Source organism: Bos javanicus, chromosome 6, assembly GCF_032452875.1.
Source record: "Bos javanicus breed banteng chromosome 6, ARS-OSU_banteng_1.0, whole genome shotgun sequence".
Taxonomy (NCBI): domain Eukaryota; kingdom Metazoa; phylum Chordata; class Mammalia; order Artiodactyla; family Bovidae; genus Bos; species Bos javanicus.
Genome location: NC_083873.1, coordinates 103691944 through 103711995, shown reverse-complemented (window position 1 = coordinate 103711995; position 20052 = coordinate 103691944). Strand labels below are relative to the sequence as shown.

General features: G+C 48.7%; 2 protein-coding genes across 6 annotated transcripts in view; one reads left to right on the top strand and one right to left on the bottom strand.

Moving 5' to 3' along the window:
* The window catches only part of EVC (EvC ciliary complex subunit 1), a 99569-nt gene extending 95686 nt beyond the window's left edge, over positions 1-3883 (top strand). Inside the window, exons 19-21 of one of the 4 annotated variants that reach the window (XM_061420786.1) lie at positions 228-321; positions 1371-1482; positions 1991-3883. In XM_061420786.1, the coding sequence (XP_061276770.1) occupies positions 228-321; positions 1371-1482; positions 1991-2072 (288 nt within the window). In that variant the 3' untranslated portion in view covers positions 2073-3883. Of the gene's footprint in view, positions 1-227; positions 322-1367; positions 1483-1987 lie in introns of all 4 variants that reach the window. The other 3 variants (XM_061420784.1, XM_061420783.1, XM_061420785.1) reach the window with 3 other exon arrangements.
* Positions 3884-7019: 3136 nt separating this feature from the next.
* Positions 7020-20052, bottom strand: part of CRMP1 (collapsin response mediator protein 1) — a 66197-nt gene continuing 53164 nt past the window's right edge. For both annotated transcript variants that reach the window (XM_061420788.1, XM_061420789.1), the window contains exons 10-14: positions 17349-17490; positions 16338-16508; positions 11410-11589; positions 10208-10373; positions 7020-8065 (exon numbers count right to left, since the gene is read on the bottom strand). In XM_061420788.1, the coding sequence (XP_061276772.1) occupies positions 7974-8065; positions 10208-10373; positions 11410-11589; positions 16338-16508; positions 17349-17490 (751 nt within the window). In that variant the 3' untranslated portion in view covers positions 7020-7973. The remainder of the gene's footprint in view (positions 8066-10207; positions 10374-11409; positions 11590-16337; positions 16509-17348; positions 17491-20052) is intronic.

The following is a 20052-nucleotide window of genomic DNA, read 5'->3' as shown; positions in this document are numbered from 1 at the left end:
GCCCAAGTGAGTGAGGATGGACGGCCAGCCGCCCCTGCATTCCATGTGCCTCGGCCACTTCAGGCCTCTCTGGATGCTTCTCAGGGAGACAGAGGATGCTCCACATGGGAATGCTGTCCTATCTCCTGTCCCCACTCTCAGCGCATCCACCTCGATCTGATGGAAGGGGATTTAGAGGCGGAGCACGGCAGAGGGAGGCCCCACTGACCCTCTCTCTTCGCATTCAGGAAGCTGAACAGAACTTCATCTCAGAGCTGGCAGCATTGGCCCGGGTACCTCTTGCCGAAAGCAAACTATTTTCGAGTAAACGTGGGCTCTCAGGTGAGTCATAGGAGGAGGTGCCCTGCAGGCTGGTGAGCAGGAATATAGGTTCTGGACCCCAGGTCTGCCGCTACCGGTGCGTGACCTCAGGGACCACATGCACCCTCTCTGGGCTTGTGTGTCCTGTCTGTAGATGAGCAGGCTCAACCAGGATGCCTGCTGGACCCCTGGCCCTCCAACCTGCTATAAGTCCACTCAGCAGTCGACTCTCACATCTGACTCCATTTCCCCATCTGTGAAATGGGATTCATTAGTCTTTCTCCCCCTGCCAGTGGAAACCCCAGTGACATCACAGATGGTGCGGCAAGAAGAAAGTGTGTAAAATCACAGAAGGCCAGGGACTTCCCTGGAAGTCCAGTGGTTAAGGCTCTGCACTTCCCAGGCAGGGGGCGTGGGTTCACTCCCTGATTGGGGAACTAAGGTCCCACATGCTGTGTGGAGGAAGGAGGGATATATGTGCTCAGTCATGTCCGACTGTTTGCAACCCTGTTGACTATAGCCCACCAGGCTTCTCTGTCCATAGGGATTCTCTAGGCAAGCATACTGGAGTGGGGTGCCATTCCCTTCTCCAAGGGATCTTTCCCACCTAGGGATCGAACCTGAGTCTCCTGCATTGCAAGCAGACTGTTTACCGTATGAGGCACCAGGGAAGCCCCATGCTGCGAGGCATGGCCAAAAAACAAAACAATATTCAAAAATTTGGGGAAACACTTTAGAAAAAGAGATCACAGGGGGCTATTAAAAGCTGCAGGTTCTCAGGTTCTCACTGCTTCGGGAAGCTGCCAGGCTGGCTGGGTGTGGGATAAACACAGCAGGAGCCTGACCGACTGAGTGTGAATCCCGGCTCAGCCACCTCCCGGCTGCATGGGTTTGGGCAGGCTCTCACCTCCCGCAAGATCTCAGTTTCCTTGTGAGTTAAGCAGGTCTAAGAGCAGTAGGTACCAAATGCACTCGGCCCCCAGAGCTCCTCAAAGAGTGCCAGGCTGGGGCAAAGCGAGGCCAAGAGAAACTACCCCAGAGCCAACGTCTGGTTACCGTGTCTTCAGCAGAGAAGCCCCTGAGGACTAAAAGGAAGAAGCCAGCACCCCGAGAGAGAGGGGACACTGGGGGTCCCCAGGATGATGACCCTGCCTCGGGGGGCCCCACATCAGGATCGCTCAGGTAAAATGGGGCCCTTGTTGGTCTCCTAAACCTGGGCGGGAAAACCGGCATCTCTTGCAGGTGTTGACTCAGGTCCGAGAACTGATGGGTGATGATGGGAAGTGTTGGTGTGACTATTACTGCTGTTGTTAGTGTCCAGTTTGGCTCCATTGGCCATGACCCATCTCTTCAGCCCACCAGCATCCAGCCACAGCAGCCGGCAGTCCCAGGCCTCACCAGGGCCACTGGGTTTAGACACTTCGGGATTGGCGGCAAGGTGGGCCCGGCAAGGACTGGGGCACCGCAGTCCTCTGAGCGTGGGTTTCCTGTTCCTGTGGCTCATGGATGGCCTCCCACCAAGCACAGGGGAGCTAGGAGTTTTGTTTCTTAACAGCCCATGTCAACATGCCAGCTGTTTCGACTGCCCATCACTGCCTTTTCACATGATCAGGTTGGATGCATGGCTGCATCACGACAGACCTGGAATCATTGTTCTGACCAACTGCATTTCTTCCCTATTTTTAAGCAGCAAGAGGCTGAGCCAGCAAGAAAGTGAAGTTGGTGATGGCGAGAATTCCAAGAAGATGCTAAAGAGAAGAAGCCATCTGTAGCTTAAGGCTGCTCGGGACAGGCCCTGAAGACCCGGGCATTCTCTGAAGCCCACTTGCCCCTCCCCCAGGAGGATTTGCCACCCCAGGGGTAGGGGGGACAATGGGGTCTTCCCTCTGCCCACCGGCTTGTGCAGGGCTGGAGAATGGATGGCAGAGTCCCAGCAAACGCCTAAAAGAGTAAGGCAGACCCTACGGCCTGTGAAAATGACAAGCTCCCGGTGTTGGGAACACATCTTTTCAAGTTTTTGCGTCTCCTCGGCTTTGAGACACGGCTTGGTTCCTTAGGGAGCCCTTCCTTCATGACTCTCTCTAACCTCCCATTCCGCCAAGTGCTGATGCCCTCCAGGCCTGCCCTCGCCAGGCTGGGTGGCCTCAGTCCCGCCTCGGGGCCCTCTGCTCTCTAGCGGCCTCGTGGAGTTCTGCCGCTGGTGAAGCAGGTGTTGCTGGTGTTTTCTGGGTCCGAGGGCTTTTCTCCTGCATCTTCATCACCCCCACTCTCTCTGTCCCATGCACCATGACCACTGGCCAACCTGGATTCTCATCAGGACCCAGTCCCTTCTTTGGCTCAGCCAGCAGCTCTGGCCTGGTCTCCATAAGAGGATCTGAGTCTCAGGTCTCATGACATAGACCATGGAACCCCTAGCCTGTGGGCCTGTCCTCACCCACCCCAGGGACTCAAGGACCCATAGAGGCGTAATGACAGCTGCAGCAGTGTCTTCTGTTGGAGACATTTAAAGCACTGGGTAGGGGGCCCTGCCCTGGAGTAGGAAATGGCAACCCACTCCATGTTCTTGCCTGGAAAAAATCCCATGGACAGAGGAGCCTGGCAGGCTACAGTCCATGGGGTCGCAAAGAGTTGGATACGACTAAGTGAATGAAGATGCATGCAGGGAGGCCTTGCCCACCCTGAAGACTTCCTCTGGGAACCGTGAGGCCTTCTGCTAGACAGCTGCTCTCCCCTAAGGAGAAATGGTTCTCCCAGAGGATGCTGGGAATATCCAGAAGCTTCCAGACCAACCACTGCCAGGAGAGGCCATTCCCATCTGGAAAGAAAATTGCTCTTTTAATTGAAATCAGGGATTCTCCATCTTGGCACTGGGGACATTTGAGGTGAGAAAATTCTTTGGGGATGGGGGCTATCTTGTGTATTATGGCATGTTTAGCATCATCAAAGAACCCACCTGCCAATGCAGAAGTCCTAAGAGATGCGGGTTCAATCCCTGGGTCAGGAAGATCCCCTGGAGAAGGGCATGGCAACCCACGCCTGGAGAATCCCATGGTCAGAGGAGGATGGCAGGCCATGGTCCACAGAGTCACAGAAGAGTGGAACATGACTGAAGAGACTTAGCACACGTGTGGCCTCTACCCACAATATGCTAGGAACACTCCCAACTGTGTCAACAAAATGTGTCTCCAAACACCACCAGATGTTTCCTGGGGAGCTGGGGGGCGGGCATCATCCTCTGACCTAAGGCAGAGGGTGCCAGCCCATGTGTGTGTGGGATGAGAGTTTAGTATTTCCATGAATTCCCAGTACACAGTGGGCTTCAGGTTCTAGGAGCTCCTGTCTCAGGGATTTTCTGGACCAACGATCTGTGGTCTGAATCTATATTTCTTAAAACCCAGGTTAGTCTCTCTTAGTCAGGAAAGAGTGGCTTCTTAACAGAAGAGGGAATCCATGCTAGTTGCATCATTTGTTAAGGATATCTGCCATTAGAGCATCCTCAAATCCTGACTGGGCATCCAGTAGAGTTCCAAAATTAACCAGCAGCTCCCTCTTGTGGCTAAATAAAACATCACCTTATTCTGCAGTCTTGTAACAAGCGATGGCTTCCTTCCTGCAGTCTTCTGAGAACCTGGTTTACATAGAAATTGCTTTTGGCACATGGGTCTTGTGCCCAGAGGTAGTCTGGAGGCAAATGCCTCCTATGTTGGGAATGATTTGGTGACTAGGGTTTGGTAACTGCAGATGCCCTGGCAGCACCAGAACCCTCAGAAGGTCATGAGCAGCAAACCAACCTCCACCGATCTTGCATGGGTGATGATTTTGCTTAAATGTAGCTTCCTTAGCCCAAGGGAATATGTCACATGTCACAGACTGCTGGACGGCTTGGCACAGTGTGGGGCACATTACTCTCCATGAAGGCTTGTGGGCTGTGTCTGTTTTCATCACATCCCAAATTGACTCTGGGAGTCTTTCATAATGGAATTGCCTCTGTGATCAAAATGGAACATGGACCTCTGGAAGCCACAGGACCCTTGGCGATGGTGGGTGCAGGTGGGACACCCAGGTGTGGAGGAGGGCTTTCAGGCCTGACACTGAGCTGCATGAACACAGCACACCCCGGGCCAGGGGAGAGAGGAGCGGCCAGAAGCCCCCAGGGGACACATCTCAGCCACCCTCCCTCCGTTTGGGTTGTGTCCCCAGTCCTTACAGAATGTGAGTGGTTACAGAGATGGAAAGAGGTGAAATGGAAGGGGTTCATGAGTGATAATATAATGACAAGTTTGGCGGATTTTGTGCAAATTTAGCCTCTCTGAGCTGAGTTGCTGGGATGAAGCCAAGGGATATACAAGGTCAAGACTCCTAGGATTCCTCCAGCCAGCCTGGGGTCTGTCTTGTTCTCATCACCTTAGGGCTGATCTTGCTGCTGTTACAGAAGCCTCCTAACTGCTCCTGCTCTTCCCTCTGCCCTGGACCACCCTTTTCTAATCTGTCCACACTTCCTAAAACACAGATCTGACTGCTGCTCTTCAGTGGCGATCCCTTGCTCTTAGGAGAAAAAAAAAAAACAGTCTTTGACATAGACCACGGGTCTGGTGAGGTCTGGTGTTAGCCACCCCTCCAGCCCAGCTGATGCCCTTGCCTCACCCAGCATCCAGTCTGTCTCCTCTCTTGGCCTCATGCAGGCCTCACCCCCCGCCTACCACATGGCCTTGCCACATGACATTCTGCCGGGAACACTTCCACCTCCCATCCCCTTTGCCTCATTAGCTCCTAGCCATGCTGACATCTCAACAGGGCTCACTCACAACTTGCAAGAGCTTCCCCTGCCCTCCTTGACAATATCAGACCCTCCTCTTTTGCTCTTAAGAACTGTCTCTGCTTTTTGTTGCTGGGATGCTAGAGGGAATGGTAGATAACACTCTATTTCTCATCCAAGTTTGGAACCAGCTGAGATAGAGGCAAAGCAGCTACACACATCTGCATATCAGCTTTGGAATTGGTGAAGCCAAACTGGGGACTCGATGTCCACAAAGACCTGTTCCTACATTGCCCTGAACTAAACCTGCCCGCTCCTTCCTTCCATAGACAGACATGGCCCCAGTCACAAGCCTCTACCACGGGGTCACCCCCACAACAGTAAGAAGACTGGCAAGGGGACCCAGATCTAGCAGGGACTAGGGATGGGGTAGGGAGATGGGGGGGGTGTGTCTGGAACTTGTGTATTTGGGAGTTTCATAAAAAAGCCAATAAAATTACAAAAGATAGTAAGAGTGAATATATATTCAGAATGAGATCAGAACAAATTATGTTTTTAAAACTTGATGAATTCCACAAAATCACAAATACAAAAAAAAAAAAAGTAATTTTTTAGGTCAATGAATTGCCTAACCACTCCTATAATTCTTTGTTCTAATGTTGCTCCACTTACTGCTGCATCTGCCAGCTGAGAGATGTCCATGGACCAGTCTCTGGCTCTGCAACACTCGCCTCTCCTCCTTGCTGGGCACACTTCCTGTCTGGGTGCACTTCTGGTGCCAGGTGCTATGGGGCACGTTTGTGTTGGGTCCCCTGGCCTGAGCTCCATGTCACAGTGCAGGGGAGTTGGCACAGGAGTGGCCATTTGTGCCAGGATGGCTGGCAACACCTCCACTGCACATATGCCCATCCCCAACACAACTCAACCTGCCCTAACCCAGATCCCAGATGAGTCCACAGCCTCCCAGGGTCACCTGGTGAACATCACTAACTGTGGTTAAATTCACATCTGAGGGGTGTGTTTCCTGAAGCCAGTCATCTCCATGGATGGAGGAAGGGAGCCAGTTAGCACACTCAGTTCGGAGAAGAAATCAGGTAGTTTCGCCCTCCACTGGGGGAGAATGAGTGAGGAAGAGGCCAAGAGAGCCCCCATGTTTTCCCCCCAGAGAGTGGGCACCTCTCATTCTATGGGGACACGAGGAGTGGGAGATAATGTCTCTGCTCCTTGCAAAATGCCTCCTTTACAGCAATTGGCATGGTGTGTAGTTTGGGTAATAATATCTGACCTTCCCCCTCGAATATATACCCACTGCATTGTCCCCACTAGCCCGATGCCTAGCATAAAGCAGGCAGTCCTTAGATACTTGGTGGAAGTAAAAAGGGAGGGAGGGAGGGAGGAGGGAACTTTCAATTTAGTAGAAGCCTTTGTTCAGGAATCCTCTTCTTGCTCTCTTGTTTCATGAGCTGAAGTCATTGGAGGAGAACTTGAAGCCAATGGCCCTTACTATACATACCGCAATCCATACACTGTAGGTCGGCTCTGGTGTCCTGGTGCCAGGGGCTATGTGTTTGTGTTGGGTCCCCTGGCCTGAGCTCCATGTGACAATGCAGGGGGGTTGGCACAGGAGTGGCCATTTGTGCTGGGATGGGTACCATAGCCCCGGGCACCGGAGCCAACCTACAGTGTATGGATCGCAGACTCATGGGCTTCATGTTGGTTTAGCTTGAAACTGGCTACAGTGAGAGTGTCTGCACCAGAGAAGCCGGCCCTTTGCCAGCCATCCTCCTCCTCTTCCCGTCCTCAGTCTCAGGATCTAACACTCCCCACAGGCTCCCTCTGCTCCCTCCTCTGTGTCCCCCACCACCTAACGAGTCCTTGTTAAAGTAAGCACCACTGGTTACCATGAGGGGAAGCTCCAAGCACGTGCACTCAACCAGCCGCCACTTAAATGCCAACACCCCAGTCCGGGAATGGGCCATTGATTTTATTTTTTCACAAGCTTTGAATTCAGAAATAAGAGTCACAATAAGTCAGTCGTTAAGTAAAAATGGGGGTGATTACAAAGGAAAACTATGTACAAAACTTTAAAAATCTGACTGCTCATCATCTGCCTTGGAGTGACCAGGACACGGGCACCGGGAGCAGCCGTGGCCCCACCGTCCTCAGCCCTGAATGCGGGCGGGAGACCCCTTTCTGAGGGTGAACCTGCTCGGCCTGCAGTCCGGAGCTGGCTGGAAGGACACACATGGACCGGAAAGACATGGCGAGCTACCGGCACCACGGAGACCAGGGTTCCTGACACAGGACGCGGGTGACGCTTCTCGGTAAGCAGCTGGGGGTGGGGGGCTCTCTTGCCTGGGAGTTCCACCCAGGATCTCACTGGGGGTGTGGGGGGTGGGCCGATTAGAACACATTTTCCTTGCGAGAGATCTGGAGTTGCCCCCCGCGGGGGCTTGAGGTCTGGGCTTCGTGTCTGTCTACCTGGGTCTTCCGGCCGTCTTCCATCAGACGCACGCACGGACTCGCATACATAACTTAGTAACATGCATCAACTATCCTAGAACAGCTAGAGGGGTGCAAGGGAACCACTCGGAGAACCATGGAGCCCGTGGCGTCAGGAGTGGGAGGGAACAGTACAAGACAAGGTTAGAACCTGTGTTCACTAAGGAGGGGCCTGTGGAGACGCCATGCTCTGAGGTGGACTCAGATGAACACACGACTGAGGGCAGGGGATTTCCAAGCAAACACACCACACTAGTACCACTTCTTCCTAAACCAAATAAAGGGAAAGAACATCATTCCATCTCCCTCCCCCCTCCATCAGTACCAAACACAACTGTGGGCTTCCAAACACTGACAGGTAAGGGATGGACGTCCTTCCCAGAATCCTTCACTCTGGCTCATCCATGCAGCGCCTTCACCCGAGGCTGGTGATGTTGGAGCGGCCGCCAGGGGGCGCCACGATGCGGTGGCCGGTGCGCCGGGGGTTGTTGTCGTCTATCTGGGCGCCTGGGAAGAGACACGGCCAGTCACTCGGAGATCTGTGGACACCAGCTCTGCCGGCTGCTCCTGCCCTCTCGTGTCAAGTCCCCACGTCAAGCCCTTGGGACATGGAGCCCTTGTCTTGACCAGCCCTCCGTCCACCCGACCCTGCAGTCCAGGCTTACCACTGGGAAGGCTCCCTGACCTCCATGGGGTCCAATGCTCTCTCTTCTGTGCCCCCCGAGGCCCCGGGGCCACCTCCTGCAGCACTGACCACCCCATTCTCTTTTCTTGTCTGGCCTCATGGTCTTGCAACAGGGGAAAGGGAAAGTTGCTCAACTGTGTCTGACTCTTTCCGACCCCATGGACTATACAGTCCATGGAATTCTCCAGGCCAGAATACTGGAGTGGGTAGCCTATCCCTGCTCCAGTGGATCTTCCCGACCCAGGAATCGAATCAGACGTCTCCTGCCTTGCAGGCAGATTCTTTACCAACTGAGCTAGCAGGGAAGCCTAAAACGGGGACAAATAATTATTGATTGATTGCCTACCATGTGCAGGCACAGACTTGGTGCTTTAGCATATGTTGTTGAGTTCAGGGCACAGAGTAGTCCTGTGAAAAGGGTGTTGTTTTACCCCCAATTTACAGATGAGGAATTTGAGGCTCAGGTCAATTGTAGGAGCACCACTGGAGGGCAGAAAAGCCCGAATTCTAGCCCCAAGTGGTCTGTCCCCAAAGTCCAATGTCACAAAGGTGTTTTATGTTATGTGTGGGGGCACATGTATGTGCATGTGTGGGCATGCATGTGTGCCTGTGTGTGAACACTCAGAGCTGGATTTACCCACCCCGTTTGCAACGGGCAGTTCTGCATGGAGGTAGGGACAGCCTTTTTTGTTATAAATCTGCAAAGCTAACCATCCGTTCCAATCTCATACATTCTCTTGTGGTTAAAGATTTAAAATTCCAGAACTAAGCTCAGTGCTGGCACTCAATGAATATGTATTAAGTAAATATTGAAAGCTGGATAATGCTGGGGAGGAGGAGTATTGTGGGGAGGGTCAGTCAGAAGATTTTCCTTCCAGAACAAATGGGCTCAGGGAAAGCAAGAAGGTCTGGATTGAGGGACCCCTTAATTCATGTCCCCCGTTGCATGATCCCTGAATTATTGTGGTAGGTGGTCACCCCCACAATTTAAACTGGTATTTAAACTGGTATCTTCTCTCTGTCCCTCCATTCTGCCTTTTGCCAACCACATAGCCTTTCTATTTAAATGCCCTTCACTCCTGCTGGCCCACCAATCAGTCCATGACAAAACTCAGCTCTGTTTTTGTACAGCCCATGAACTAAGAGTAGTTTTTGCATTTTTTAATGGCCTTAGATTTTGCCTTTTTGCTCACAAGACTTAAAATATTTACTATCTGGCCTTTTAAGAAAAAGTCTGCCAACCTCTGGACTGGACTGAGGCTGCCCAGCCATGTCTTATTCATCACCATCTTCCTAGTACCTGGCACAGCAAGCAACCCACATTCAATTGAAATTCCAAGGTCCCAACACATGCACGCCTGCCCTCGTGTGGTGAGCTGATGAAATTGCAGACACGCATCCCAAAAGCCTTCAGAAAGGCTGAGGGACCAGGGAACTTCTGATTCTGTCCACACACATTCACTTGAGCATCAAGCCCTGGCATTTTGACACTGAATGTCTTGGGGCCTTAATTTCCTCCTTAAAGAAGTAGGAATAATATGACTCTACACACAGGGCTGTTGTGAGGCTGAAACAGTCTTGAGTTACTAGAGCATGTGACAAACCACCATGGATGGGACTAGCTAAAGATCCGACCCAGAAGATATACCCAGCAAAGGCAGCCACTGTGACTTCCCCTCCATACTCAGCTTCATGGGTAAGAATGTAAAATGGACCCAAGTGCATTAAGGACGAGCACATGGACAATTTACACAGATTCTTCATAAACCAGGGTCATGTATCTCTATGCTGCCCCCATGGACCCCCTCTGCTTTCTGCACAACCCCCGGAGGAAGGGAGGCGGGGATTCCCCCACTCCCATCTTTGGTTCCTCGGGTGTCTGAGGCTGTGGGTCCATTTCTCAGGAGTTCATGGCGCTGGGAGCCACTGCAGGGTGGGGAGCCTTGGCTGCTGTAGTTTCTCACCTGATAAGCTGAAGTTGGACTGGTGGAGGTTTCTGATGGGTGGAGGCTGGTGTTTGGAAGGCGAGGATTTGACAGAAGGAGCGGGAGTTGCATATTTGGGTGTGGCTGGCACCTCGTACACAGGCCCGTCATACATGCCCCTGGGAACCCCTTGCAACCCAGAAACCTGAGAGGGGTGAGAAGAGCAATTGATTGACAAGATGCACATATGCATTCCCACATGCAGGCGAGTGACCTGTGGTCTCCCTGGGGATATGCACAAGTACGCACACACATGCTTGTACACACGCCACACACAGGCACACATTCACATGCACCAGCATACCTAAATGCACGCACACACACACACGTGTGCATGTATGCATATGCATGCACACACCACACACCCCCACTCCACACACACATAATTCACACATATGTGTATATACGCACACACAAGCCTGGATACACACTAACAAACATGCATAATACACACGCCACATGCATACACACAATTTTACACATGTACATGCATGCCTGCATACATATACTAACAAACACATATAATGCACACATCACACATGCCTACATACAACCTAACACATTCATATAAAGACAGGCATGCACAGACTCACATGCATACACACACACACAGAGCTTCCTGCAGGAGAACTCCAAAGCCATTTCCAAGAGGAAAACACTTTCCCTGATGCTCCTACAAGGACCCCTAAACCGAGGACTAGGGGCATCTTCACCACGGATTAGGGGATGTTGGGTAGTTTGTTTGGAAGGTGATCCCAGACAGGAGGAGAGAGGATGAGAGGGTCACCTCTAAGGGCAGCTGGCTCAGAACAACTGCCAGCACAAACCTCTGCTGGGACCCAGAAATGAATGGGGCAAGGCCCCCAGCCCTCTGCATGGGTTGAGGATTGCCCCAGGGGACAGAGCCCTGAGCAGAGAAACTGAAACCTGCAGGGGCTCAGGTGGGAGGCTGGGAGCCCGCCAGAGGGCTCAGAGCCAGCCAGGGGTCTGTGGGCGTCTTCCCAAGTCCCGGGAGACAGCGTGTGGCCAGGGACACAAGCAGGTCCCCAGTGTGAGTCAGTGACAACGGCCCAGCCTCACACCCACTTCCCTCCTCCCCTGCACAGGGGGACCCCAGTCCTCAGCTCCCTCCTCCTACACAGGAGGAAGGGGAGGCTTGGGCAGAGTCCCCGGGCTGTCACCTTGTTCCGGATCCTTATACGCTGGTAGAGGTACTCGGGGAAGGGCTTCCTGGGGATGAAGCGGCCCATGCCCTTGTTGACGTTGATGTTGCCATCCTCGAAGACGATCTTGCCCTGGCTGATGACCACCAGCGGGGAGCCGTGGCACTCCATGCCTTCGAAGATGTTGTACTCCACGGCCTGTGGGGCGAGAACCACCGGGTTTAATCAGCTCCCCAGGCTTTTCTCTGCATGAGCCCTGTTCATCCTGATGGTGATTCTGCTACACAGGCTATCACGGGCATTTTCCTGTGTTTATTCTTTCTGGGAAACACCTTAGTGCCATGAAATATTCCTTTGTACGCTCTTTCATTTGTATAATTAGCCCCTCACTGTTAAACTTTGATGTTGCTGGTGGTTTTATATAATCTAACTATTACCCTCTGGGGATCTTGAATGTGAATGGGGTCCCTGGAGTTAGGAAATGCAGCCACTTTGGCTAACATGGACATTTTGGGATCTCATTTTTAAAAACATTCTTTAAGATGGTTTCCTAAAATTAAATTACTGGGTCACAGGGATATGAGCTTTTGAAAGGCATTCATTGCAGACTGCCAAATAATTTTCTGAAGGCATCAGATGAATTGACACGACATTGGCAACAGGGGACTATGTAGTGATTTCATGTCTATGAAGTCCCCTCCAGCACTGGGGAAGGTCTTTTTAATTTTTTCTGTCTTTTAAAAAAATAATTTGAAAGACAAATCATTTCCTTAAAACATAATGCGTTCCTTTCATAACTCCTAAAGTGAATATAACTAACACCAGTCACACTCTCTGATTATTCAAAAAGCAGGTCATGTAGACAGTGAAAATTCCAATTGTACAAAAGATACATCATTTTAAAAAGCAGGTCTGTCTTCACTCTCAGACTGAGAAGCCTGACTCACACTGGCATTCCTCCACCAGGGAATTCTTCTGAGGCTCAGGATAAATTGCCCACAATGTCACATTCTGTATTTCACAACCACATAGAGTTTTGGCTTTTTTGGCTTTGCTTTTTACTGTTAGTTTTTTATTTTTGGCCATATAACATGACCTGGGGGATCTTGGTTCCTCAACCACGGATCAAACCTACAGCCTCAGCAGTGAAAGCGCAGAGTCCTAACCACTGGACCACACAGAGTTTTAGAAGCTAATATAATTGCTGCATTACTTAAAGGTGCTATATGAACAAAGTAAAATTCAATACAAACGACTATTATTCACGAGCTGTCGTCGCTTCCGTCCTGGGCCCCCAGATATTTTCTGTATGTGAACAACTATCTCATGTTCCAGGTGCTCCATACACAGTTTCCACTTTTGTTCTTCTTCCTACCTCCGAGAATGTTCCTGTCAGCACATCTTGTGGGCTAAAAGTGTCTTGACATTCCTTAAAATGCTGAACTAGATTCCACCCCAGGGACATAATCAGTTCAGTTCAGTCACTCAGTTGTGTCTGACTCTTCGCGACCCCAGGGACTGCAGCAGGCCAGGGACATAATATCATTTACTTATTCAGTTTCCAGGGACAAACATGAGGGTCATTTTCCTGCTTTTGCTAAAAAGCATGACAAATACACATGGGTGTCCACACAGGCATATGTGAACATCTTCCTAGACATGGTGTTTGGGCCAAAGCGTAAATGGATTTTAACTTAGATTTGCCCTCTGAAAAGGCAGCACTGTTTTATATTCCCAGTGAAACCCCATCAGTCGGTTGGCCTCCTTGTCAGACCTCATCTCTGTCGTCGTAAACCCCTGCATCTCAGTCACTGGTGCGGGTGAAAACATTTTACTACGATGATTTGTATTTGGTTAATTACACATAAGGTCAGGTCTGGTTTTGAATGAACAGAAACGCTTTGTGTATTTCTTCTCGTGTCACTGAGCTTTATGCTCCTTGTTCTATTAGGCTTTCAGTATTTTCCTTAATGGTTTCTAATGACATAGTCAATGTTAAAAAAATTTCTTGTCTGTGAGAGCTTGAATAGAATTTGTATCCTACTGTTGTGTGAAAATTGTATAAATCTTAATTATGTTGAAATAGTTTATAGTGCTTTTCAGGTCTACAATATCCTTCTACTTCTCTGTATATTCATTCTATTCATTTTTGAGAGTTTGATATTAAAAATCCAACTACAAATCTTAATTTATCTACTTAAAAAGTAATTGTAATATATAGTGTAATTATATGTAACCTTTCTTCTGTATTTTCCAAGTCTCTTGTTACCATACTTTCATAATTTAAAATAAAAATTATAAAAATTAAAATACATTAAAAATTTTTCTCCCTTTGTTTGTATTACCAATACTTCTCCTGTTCATCTTCTGCCTTTAGATGTCATATAAAGTAATAAGTATTATTACCTGCTGCAATATAAAGGTTTTTTTTTTTCTTGGTTTTATTTGTATGTAGTCAGTGGCCAAACAGACCAGTCTTCTCCTTCATAGCTTCTAAGTTCTGTATCTCGCTTAGGTCTTCCCACCTTCAAAATGATCATTTTTAAAAATGGGTATCATTCTAGTCCTTTCATAACTTCATTTTATTTCAGTCTTTGACCCATTTCCATTTGTTTTACAGTCGAGAGTACAGTAGAGGTCTAGCCCTATGAGCTAAGTATTCAAACACAATTGATTGAATAACAGTCTTTGTCTAATTTCAACTGTCTCCTTTGTTGGAAATCAAATTCTTGTATATGGTCAGTCTATTGCGTGGCTCTCTTTTCTCTTTCTCTAATACCAAACTGTGTGGATCACAATAAACTGTGGAAAATTCTGAAAGAGATGGGGATACCAGACTACTTGACCTGCCTCTTGAGAAACCTGTATGCAGGTCAGGAAGCAACAGTTAGAACTGGACATGGAACAACAGACTGGTTCCAAATAGGAAAAGGAGTACATCAAGGCTGTATATTGTCACCCTGCTTATTTAACTTATATGCAGAGTTCATCATGAGAAACGCTGGGCTGGATGAAGCACAAGCTGGAATATGACTGCCGGGAAAAATATCAATAACCTCAGATATGCAGATGACACCACCCTTATGGCACAAAGTGAAGAAGAACTAAAGAGCCTCCTGATGAAAGTGAAAGAGGAGAGTGAAAAAGTTGGCTTAAAGTTCAACATTCTGAAAACTAAGATCATGGCATCTGGTCCCATCACTTCATGGGAAATAGATGGGGAAACAGTGGAAACAGTGTCAGACTTTATTTTGGGGGGCTCCAAAATCACTGCAGATGGTGACTGCAGCCATGAAATTAAAAGACGCTTACTCCTTGGAAGGAAAGTTATGACCAACCTGGACAGCATATTAAAAAGCAGAGACATTACTTTGTCAACAAATGTCCATCTAGTCAAGGCTCTGGTTTTTCCAGTGGTCATGTATGGATGTGAGAGTTGGATTATAAAGAGGACTGAGCACAGAAAAATTGATACTTTTGAACTGTGGTATTGGAAAAGACTCTTGAGAGTCCCTTGGACTGCAAGGAGATCCAACCAGTCCATCCTAAAGGAGATCAGTCCTGAGTGTTCATTGGTAGGACTGATGTTAAAGCTGAAACTCCAGTACTTTGGCCACCTGATGCGCAGAGCTGACTCATTTGAAAAGACTCCCATGTTGGGAAAGATTGAGGGCAGGAGGAGAAGGGGACGACAGAGGATGAGATGGCTGGATGGCATCACCAACTCAATGGACATGAATTTGGGTAAACTCTGGGAGTTGGTAATAGATGGACAGGGAGGCCTGGCATGCTGCAGTTCATGGAGTCGCAAAGAGTCGGACACGACTAAGCGACTGAACTGAACTGAATACCAAACTATCTTGATGATTGTAGCTTTATAATATGAGTTAATAATGGGGCTGATTAGCACTGGTTCTTTCATTTTTTTCAGAAATGTTTTGGCTATTCTCACATCTTCCATCCAGGAACTCTGATTTTCTAGTTAAAAAAAACAACTCCATTACATTTTATGTGAAGATGACTTCAGCTTTATAGATTAAATTAGAAAGAACTGATATTTTTATTCTATTGAATTTTTTTTAGCATAGAAGAAATTGCATTTTTGGAACTCTTCATTTTTGAGTATTATTAAAACAGGAATTTGATTCCCATTCTGTTTTTCCAAGTGCTCTATAATTATCTCACAGTGAAGGTATCGATTCTTTATATTGATTTGGAATCAGCCTTATTGTTTGTGATGGTTTTTAGGTGTGGACTCAGGGCTTCAGGGAAATAATCAAATTGATTTTCTACAAACAGATGTTAATACTACGCCTTGGACTCCTCGTGGCCACTGCCTTCCAGGACCCAGGCAGATGATTTGTTTTCAGTTTTAACATTTGCTCATCTACTGTGTCCTGAGTCACCCTGAAGTGATCCTGCTAGGCAATAATTTATAATTTTTTTGAAGCCTAAATGTGGATTGCAAATGTCAAAAAAGTGGTGCAAGAAGCAAATCACTAACTCCAGTCAAAACTAGCCAACTGTGCACTCACTCAGCTCTGTATGATCTGTTGTCTCTTAGTGGAAGGACAGTTAAATGCCACAGTGGCATTCCTCACTTGGGGAATTCTATGAGGCTCAGGTTATATCACCCACATAGAGTTAAGAGCAGAGTCAGCTGAGAATGCTGCCAGGAACTCCGGAGACCGAGGGAGAAAGAAATGAGGGGGAGAGAGAGGAGAGAGAGAGAGAGATGCTAGAACAGTTCAGCTGAGCCTGCTTCAAACCCCTCTCCCAATCTCTCCAACCAGAGGAGAAATCAGAATGACGGAGTCACACCAGATATCAGATCACACTTTAGTTAGAGAATTCATAAATCATTTTTAACCAGAGGCTCCTAAAATGACTGCAGAGCAAGACCCGTTCACCCAAGGCAGGAGCGTCACTGATAAACCAGGACTTACCGACTTGTGACTCTTGGCTGTTATGGTCTTCACCTTGTCTGGGTCCCAGATGACCACGTCGGCATCCGAGCCCACGGCAATCCGCCCTTTTCTGGGGTACAGGTTAAAGATCTTGGCTGCATTGGTGCTGGTAACAGCGACAAACTGGTTCTCATCCATCTTGCCAGTAGCCTGAAGCAGAGATCCGCTGATGAGAAGAGCAGCTCACAGTAGGCTCAGAAGGGGCAGACAGGACACACCTAAAGCAGCCAATGGGAGTCCTTGCAAGGACTTCAGAATTTTCTTCTCCTCTGCCCGCTGAAACCAGGCCACCTTGAAAGAGTGCCAGGGGCCTGGCTTCATCAGAGCAGAGGAGATGTAATTAACCACTCCAAGGTGTGTTAATATTTTCCCGAGGGCCATCCTGATATCTGGTCAGTTTCACTGGGCCCAAGTTTAATTGAGAATAAAAATCTACTCTTTCAAGTGAGTGATCGAGGTGTGACCCAGGGATTCCTTATGGAACAGGAAGTCTCTGTACCCTGCTCTCAACCCTAACCTCGAACACACACATGGTTTACAGTTATCTTTACATGGACTAAAATGTGGCTCAAAACAAAATATCTTCATCCTTAAAAACTAAACGACAGCCGCTGTCTCATCTACACGTGCAGAGGATGCTACAGGGCTCACATTGATTTCTTTTTTAATGAAAAAAAATTTTTTAAGTTAAAAAGAAAAGTTTTTGGCCACATCTCAAGGCATGTGGGATCTTAGTTTCCCGACCAGGGGTTGAACCCGTGTCCTCTGCATTGGAAGCTTGGAGTCCCAAGCACTGGACCACCAGGGAAGTTTCCTCAAGCTTTCCTAAGGGTCCACCTGTTTTCCATGTGCCATCCTGGTACATTCTGCTTCTCCCTCGAAGCAAGAAAGGAAATTTAGGAACCAGGGGCCTAACACACTGCTTCGATGGGCCAGGAGGGCCAGGAGGGTGTTTCTAGAACATTCCAGGGGGAGATGCCACCGCCTTACCACCGCCTTGTCCCAGACCACGGTCATGCGCTCCTCTATCCCGTTGACACCCTCAGGGATCAGGGTGAAGTTGTCCTTGCCCACCGCCTTCTGCGCGGTGCTGTAGGGACAGTGGCTGCTGCCCGTGACTTGCAGGTCTCCACTGGTAAAGGCAAAACAGGGTGGGCTTCAGACCTGAGTTCACGCTGAGGATCAGGCTTTGACTGAAACACCCAAGAAGGCTGTGAAACTCAAACCCTAGTGAGATTCGGGGCACATTATGGGCTTTACTTTGTCGACAAAGGTCCACATAGTCAAAGCTATGGTTTTTCCAGTAGTCATGTACAGATGTGAGCAAAAGAAGGCTGAGTGCCAAAGAATTGGTGCTTTCAAACTGGTGCTGGAGAAGACTCGTGAGAGTTCCCTGGATTGCAAGCAGATCAAACGAGTCGACCCTAAAGGAAATCAACCCTGAATATTCATTGGAAGGACTGATGATGAAGCTGAAACTCCAATACTTTGGCACCTGATGCGAAGAACTGACTCATTGGAGAAGACCCTGATGCTGGGAAAGATTGAAGGCAGGAGGAGAAGGGGGTGACAGAGGATGAGGCGTTGGATGAGGATGGACAGAGGATGAGGCATAGGATGGCAGCACTGACTCAATGGACATGAGTTTGCACAAACTCTGGGAGATAGTGAAGGACAGGGAAGTCCATGGTGTCCCAAAGAGTCAGACAGAACTGAGCGACTGAACAACAACAATAGGCTTTGCTGAGTGACACCACAAGGTCCATTGGCCTTTGGTGTCTGGTTGAAGACTGGAAAGAGACCTGGGCATCAGGAGTAGGTTCTGTATGAGTGTGGACTCTGGGTAAGGCTCCCCAGGTCAGCCTTTTCCTCCTGCCCTAAAACAGGTCCTGGGGCGCTGGTCTGTTCTTTTCCTTTTAAAAAAATTTTTGGAGTATAGTTGATTTACAACGTTGAGTTTCTGTAGTATAGCAAAGTGAGTCAGTTATACGTATACATATATCCAGCCTTTTTTAGGTTCTTTTCCCATATAGGTCGTTACAGAGTACGGAGTAGAGTTCCCTGAGCGATGCAGTAGGTCCTTATCATTACCTATTTTATATATACTAGTGTCTGTATGTCAACCCCAATCTCTCAATTCACCCCCTCTTTTCCCCTTGGTAGCCATAAGTTTGTTTCCTATGTTGTGAAAGCATCTATTCTACATCTGTTCCTGCTTTCGGTGTCATATGATGTTCGCTTTTCTCTGTCTTACTTCACTCAGTATGATCATCTCTAGGACCATCAGTGTTGCTGCAGAAGGCATCATTTCCCTCTTGGTGGGCATGTTTTCACCCCTCGGAGAGAGAGTCCACGGTGCCCCCACGATGCAGCATCCGTGCAGAAGCCTGCTGAGCAGAAGCTACTAAAGCTGAGCAGGGTGACTCTACTTCCACTCTGCATCTCACTAGACCTCTGAACAACCCTTTGACTTTACAGATCCAACAGGTCTGCTTTTGAATCCCGGACCTGCCACCTCCTGGTCAGGTAAGTCACTCCTCTTTTCCACATGCATAAAACGGAGAAGAGAATAGAACCTTCCATCCAGGGTCACTCTGAGGAGCCCATGAGCTACTTGCCTGGCGCTCAGCTCCAGACAAACGGTGTCAAAGATGCTAACTCCCTTGCTTCTCTCTCCTTCCTTCACCAACCTCTTCTTTCTGAGTGCTCAAGGAATTTTAGGTTATGTGAATTTTATCTCAAGGTTTAAAAAAAGGAAAAAAAATGAGTGCAGCCAATGAATGAATGAATATATAAATAAGTGAGTCAAACACCTAGCCTCCAGGACGTGCCTGTGAGTCTCATGGAGTCAGGGATGTTTGTGCTGGAAGGAAGGTCATGCCCCTGGCCTTGTATTCCTGCCATGTCACATGGGACCTGACACAGGTCATCCTTCTGTAAGGCTGGTGTTTCTGTGCTGTGCCCAAGGGACAAAACGCTATTTGTTGATTTGTTGATTGCAACAAAGTGACACAAGCTCACTGGGTTTGCTCTTTCGTCCCTCAGGCGTTGGAGAGAAAATACTTTTGGACTATGTGATGAGCCCCAAAGTGGCATCTAAATCAATGGAATAAGTGGAGCGTTATTTTGTGATTTTCAATGAGGACAGAGGCCAGCCTCTAGTTCAGAGCCCCAGGCATGTGAGCAATCATCTAGACATACAAAAATACTTTCAGATGTGATATTCACTCATTTATTCAACAAAGCTGTGTGGTCCTGTGTCTAGCATAGTCTTAGGCAATGGGGATGCACCTACAAGCAGAAAGAGACAAATGTCTCTGTGCATTTGTTGACATTCCCGTGCGGGGTGGAGAAGTCAGGAACGTATCTATCAGGAGAATGAGTATTAGGGTGTGTGGGGTAGCACTGGGGTTGCCATTTTTCAGAAGATGATTCAAACTCTTCTTTAAGAAGAAATCTTCCAGCAAAGAGCAAATCAGAAGATGAGCAAGAAAAGAGTGCTAGGCAGGGGTAGAGTGAATGCAAAGGCCCTATGGCACCATCCTGCCTGGGGTATTTGAGACCAGCGGGCTGGACCAGGGGAACCGAGGGGAGAGGAGGGCCTGGGAGAGCCAGGCAGTGTTAGTGAGGAATGAAAGTCAGATCAGGTTCAGCCCTGTGGGACATCGTGGGAACTTGCGTTTCACTTTGAGAG